Here is a 6000-nt window from a genome sequence, read left to right as displayed (position 1 = left end):
CATGTAGTCCAAGGAGGTACGTCTTGGTGTGACAATTTATTACCATTGTCTTCATGCAGCTTGAAAGAAGCCTTGTACAAAATGGTGCCTTAAGGTTGTATGTTTTGCAAACATTTTATTGACTGACAGTAAAATCTCACTGACTGCTGATGGCCAGTAAACTTTTTTGTGAGGTATTATTTTGCATTCTCTTCCATATCTTTTTCCCTGCTAGCTATACTTTTTTTAAAACCTGTATTTTATGCAATGTAACAGGAAAAGAGGAAGGCCTAAGATGAGGTTTATGGATGTGGTGAGAGAGGACATGCAGGTGGTTGGTGTGACAGAGCAAGATGCAGAGGACAGGAAGAAATGGAAACAGTTGATCAGCTGTGGCAACTCCTAATGGGAGCAGCCGAAAGAAGAAGATTACCCCATCATTACAGATGAATCTACAGTAGCAGTTCCAACCATCTTTATTTCAGTAATTTTGCTACTGTTGTACTAAGAATAACCTGGAACAAAAGACATGGTGGCAACAGTTTCTAACTTTTATTTTCTCTTTTAATATTTTTGTCCCCAGGGAACTATTGTGACCATCTACCAACAGATTTCTGTCAGGAACCCCCCCCCCCCTTTTTTTTTCCTCTCAGTCATGGTATCTCTTTTACCCTAGACTTGGGCTGCCCCATGGTAAGCAACCAGTAGTGGAAGCCTTTCACTAGAAATGGCCTGCTGGAAGACTAGTCTGTTTCTTGATATTTCTCATTAATAGCAGTTTGAGTGAAATTTTTGTTGTGCACCTAAACTCATTCACTCTGGCAGTATATGTGTCATCAAAGTGAAGGTTACTGTGTCTGGTCCATGGATGTGAATTTTTCCAAATACCCTTCCTGTCTACAGCATAATGTGCTCCCTGGCAACATTAAATGCATTTTAGAGCCTGCATTAACACCAGGCCTTTGTGTCAGCAGCAAGACTGGGCCTTACCATAGCCCTCCTTTGCTGTTTACCTGCCACCCCCCAGCCAGTTCCTCCATCTACTAGGCTACAAGCTGAACCTGGATCATATTCAGGGATCTGTGACGTTATCCTTTTCACACCCCAAGAGCCAACTCTGTTTTTGAAGACAAGTTATTTATGAAATCTGTAGTTATAAAACTTTAATACATTTTCTAAGTGATCACAAATTGTGCACACTAATTTTCCGATCTTTATCATTTTCAGAGTTCAGGGTAGAAATGGAAAGCACTTGTATTGGTCAGTGTTGTTTTAGGGAAGAAGGATAACTTGTAATTTGGATGAACTCTACTGTCTTCATTCTGCATTTGATTCTGTTCTAAAGCAATGAAATAGTCTGACACAAAACATGTCTGTTCTTTCAATGATTGTCCTCTACATTTTGTAGTTTTAGCTGGCAGCATTCTACGAGTTACAGCTTGAAGTACTTGTAATAATTGCAGGGATAAACAGCAGTTCATAGGATCATAGGAAATTTAAGGTTATTGAGTCACAAGACCATTTACACCTTGCCAGTACCCATCCTCCTGCTGCCCCCTCCTCTTCAAATAGGCAAAGCAGGTCAGTCCTGGATTAAATTTATGGGTACCTCCAATTGGCCAGGTTTAATATGAAGGATGCTAGGGTGTCACTTTGTTTAATTTGCAGAGGAGGTTTGTTTCAGATATGACTTTGAGTAGTAAGTCTGACTATCCAGTGTGTTTATGTTTGTGAAGGTAGTGATTTAATTTCTTAGTTGTGCTGTTAGTGGAGCTGTTTGACCTGCAAAGGTATAGGAGACCGAGAAAGTTGGGCTCCCTGATGCCATGAAACTTAAGGCATAGATTACCCGCAAGAGCTTGTAAGAAACCACGTAAAGTGATCACACTTCAAGCATTTCCTGTAGTGCAAGGACTTTAGTCCAGCAATCATCTTGGTTAGGAACCTTTGGGCCTTTCCAGTTGCTTAATAGGTCTAGAAAAGTACATTCTGAAAGTGAGTTGCAGTCAGTAATTGGTCTAATTTAAGGCTGTATTAAGAGCAAGAACTTTTATAATCTGAATGATACACCTTTAGATATTAGCTGTGCTAAATAAAAGTAAAGAGAATTTGGACTACTGTTACATGGTGGTTGAAGGAGAGGGATATTATTAAGTCAATTTCTGAGGTCTGTAACAACTCATTTTGGATTTGGGGTACTGGTTGTACCGTAAAGTGAGGGAGAGTTGCTTACCAAAGGTGACAATATTACATTTTTAAATTTAATTTTATCCCCTTTTCCATACTGCACTTTGAGAATTCCTGCTGTAATAATTGGGTATCGGGGAGATTTGACATTAACTCCCAGTTTGGAATAATCTGCACAGCTATGTAAAGAAAGGTCCTGAGTCCTGGTTTGGTGATTGGGGAAATGGATGCTGAAAAGGAGGGGATCCCATTACTGAGTTTTGAGGAACACCACCAGTTGCCTTCATACTTTCTGAAGAGTTGTCTGCCACCTTAACTAATGCAGGTTCTCTTCTCAGCCAGTTGGAGATCCATCTTATGTATGGATTAATTTTGAAGGCATTATGTTTTTCATAATGCCATCATGGAGTAAAATGTCAAGTGCTTTTTGTGAGTTAAGAATTCCTTTCTTGTATCTTACCTGCTGTTATGGGATAGCCATCATTGCTCTTGGGTTCTTCAAGCTACCCGAATTAGCTATGTATGTGTTTTTTGTTTTTTACCACATTTTTCTTTGAACCTCCATTTAATTTATTTAGATTCTGCACACATTTAGATGTGCTGAAGAGCTTGTTGATCGAACTATTGCATTGCTCCCCACCCTTCAAAAAATGTTTCTTTCCTGATCCGTCAGTGTTACATCTGTTTTGCCAGAAGCAGTGCAGCCATCCCTTTTTGGTAGATAATCGAACACATCCTTTTCTGTTTCTTGAAACAATGTTTACTCTACTCCAAGACAGTGTAAAGTTTGTCCTGCTAAAATGTGAGGTTAGACTAGATAGTGTATTCTTTGAACCAGCAGCATGTCCTGAAAAGAACCACTGCAGGAAAGGCAGCACCTTGAAGCAAACAACAAGCAGTGATTCTAAATTAAAAAGCATTGTAGTGACGTGTCCTGATTTAAGTTGTCTGTACTTCATAATTATTGAAAGCAGGTTTAGTCCAGCACAAGCACTTGCTTATATGCACATTGGCTTTTAGAGCCAGCAAGTTTTATAACTCTAACAAATGAATCGGTATTGAAGAATGTATCTTTATGGCAAGTCTCTCTACTTCTTTCCAGGGTCCTCTGTTGCTGAAGAAAAAAACAACAAATGTGCCTCTTACAATTTTGATGGTGCAACTTTTAAGGTTGTTCGTGGCGATTATTCTCCTTTAATGAAGAAAACTGTGGAAAACTTGCAGAAGGCAAAGGTGAGTAACTGCCCAAGGAAAAAAAAATGCTTAAAAATAAGTTGAGCTTTTGAGTTTTTCGTACATGTGCAATAGCAAATTAGCTTTGAGGACTCAGATTTTAAGGATAGCATATGTTTTGGATGAGGAAAAGTAGAAGTAATGCCATAGTGAAATGGAAGGTGCTCAATTTATTTGCGATTTGCATTAATAAGTTGAAATTTAGCCATCTGATAAGTCAACTTCCAAATGGTACAACCACATTACTGTTAAGAGATTAAAACTTGTGCATGAGATGAAGTCAAGAGCTTGCTGTTACATGAGAAGTTGCAGGCTCAGGACAAAACAATCCCTTCTACAAAAGATTAACCAGAAGTCCCCAGTGCATTACTGCATGGTGGCATAATCAGAAAATAAAGGGAATGACCGTTAAAAACTGCTTCATATTAAAATGCTGATAAGAGTCACTGTATCTATGGTGTATTCTGAATTCCATCAGTGCTACAAAAATGTGAGCATGCGCTGTAGTGTGTACTTCAGCAATGCAGAAGGGGATGTGCAGTGCTGCCATTCCATTACATGCAAATAACACAAATACAAGATAGTGCTGCCAGCAGTGCACTCACTAACTACATGGAGGGAGAAAGCATATTGTTCTTTCTTAAGCCATTATGTAGAAAGAGAAAAAGCTTTATTGATCTGTGGGTGCAGTTCTAATATTTCTTTGCTTACTTCCTTCCTCAGTTTCCTGAGTGTAGGCAAACCACATATATCCTTTAGTAAATTTAGCAATACCATGCCTACAGCTAAGGAAAGGCAGAATAGCCACCAAATTGGCACAAGCCAACTTTCTTAGCTTTGTAATTTGTTCTGCTACTTTTTTATGTAGGTAAAACAAACTGTATACTTAGGAAGAGGGTTTTGCAACATTGTAATGATATCAAGAATATGAAAGCTAGTAGTGCTGTAGCCCAACACATATCTGAAAAGGGTCATGATCATTCATTCAAATTTTTAGCTTTAGAATTGATTAATTATGCTGTTAGGGAAGGTGACATCTGCAGTAAAACTAAATACAGTGAGTTGCAATGGATTGTAGACTTTAGAGCAAATTTTACCCCAGTTCTTAAAAACTGTTTCTTTAAAACCTGTTTTGTAACAGAGAGGCTTCATTCACTGATTTCATTGGTTCTTAAGCCCGTCATGTGTATTGTTTTATGTGATTTTATCAGTTGAATATGTTTTTAAATGCTGTCCTATATTTGTCTTGTTTGATTGTTTTTTCTTAATGGTCTGAAGAAGTGGGAAAGTGCTAATCAATGCATATATTTTTTATAATGAAAGTTTTTCGGCCAGTGTGGACGTCTGTTTTGTTTTTGTATTTTTTATTTGGATCATGTCCCACCTCCTCCATTCAACTTTTCCTGTATGTGTTCTCAGGATTTTTGCTCATCACCTGTATCATCAAAAATTTAATGTACAGGAAAATCCTAGACCATATTAATGGTTATGGTCTTTCCTATGCACAGCCCTGGTTCAGAGCTGTGTTTAGTACCACTGCTGCATATACAAGAAGACCAACATGGTCTGTAAGTAGTAAGGGGCTTGCTTCTTAATGGTGGTGTATTTGTTGGCGTGACACAAGCCTTTTAATCTTTTGATCACTCTTACTTGCAGAGTTTAAAATACTGGATTTTGGCCCTTGAGCCATAATCACATATTCTAGCAGAATCCTTTTGTTCTTGCTTCTAAGTATCCTCCAGACCTAAAAATGTAAGCAGTATGGCAGTATGACATCCTCCTTCTGAGCTCTTCCAGTATTATCAGTTTGTTACAAAACAGGTTGAAAATGGTAGATGTGGATCAGTGCTCTATCCCAGTAAACAAATGAATGAATAATAAAGTAACCAGAAGACCGGTGACAGAGACTGTAATGTAACAAAATAACAAGTCCATTTTCACTTTGCAAGCATTATTACTGTCAAGAAAACCACTTCCTGGCCTCCACATTCAAGCAAATAAGTCTTTGCTGGAAAAAGGACACAGTAACAATGACACGACCAAGTTGCCAACTAAATGCCAAATGGCAGGCTGGTATTAAAAAAGCAGAATAGCTGTAAATCGTTTAATACAGTATCGAGACGGTCATCTGAACAAATCCTCATTGCCTCACTCCATAAAAGTAGATATAAAGTAAAAAAACATCCAAGGAATCCCCCAGAGACATTCATTGTGGTGGTATGCATTAAAGGTGAACCTTCATACATAGGTCATAGGTTCATAGGTAGGTACTAGGCTATCTGCCCGAAGGCATTTATAAGCCTAGCCGGAATGTGTTGGCTTTTGCTGCCCCCTTAGATTAGTTCCCTGTGCCACTGTCCAGCAGAGCCATTGAGGTGATCCCTGTGGTAAACTTTGCTTCCCATCCACTCGTCAAGGTTTCTCTTGAAGAGGGTTAGCGAGGAGCTCTGCCTAATGTAGACTGGAATCTTGTTCCAGAGCATGGGAAGTCTCTGGGACAGGAATCTATCCCTCCAGCATGTCCTATTTATTGTTGTGGTGAGGTTTAGATTCCTGGAGCGTGTGGCTCGAGGGGATATGGTTTTCTTTAGGTGGAGCATG

At 38.9% G+C, this 6000-nt stretch overlaps 1 protein-coding gene across 1 annotated transcript in view; it reads left to right on the top strand.

Moving 5' to 3' along the window:
- Positions 1–6000, top strand: part of DPP3 (dipeptidyl peptidase 3) — a gene marked incomplete in the record, with an annotated part of 784135 nt that overhangs the window by 259997 nt on the left and 518138 nt on the right. Inside the window, 1 exon segment of the mRNA XM_044078218.1 lies at positions 3269–3399. Coding sequence (XP_043934153.1) covers positions 3269–3399 — 131 coding nt within the window.

The sequence above is a fragment of the Protopterus annectens genome, chromosome 7.part0 (genome assembly GCF_019279795.1).
Source record: "Protopterus annectens isolate FY-2018-M chromosome 7.part0, PAN1.0, whole genome shotgun sequence".
Taxonomy (NCBI): Eukaryota; Metazoa; Chordata; order Ceratodontiformes; family Protopteridae; genus Protopterus; species Protopterus annectens.
Note: the sequence above shows the minus strand (reverse complement) of the source record. Positions and strands in the feature narration are given on the sequence as shown.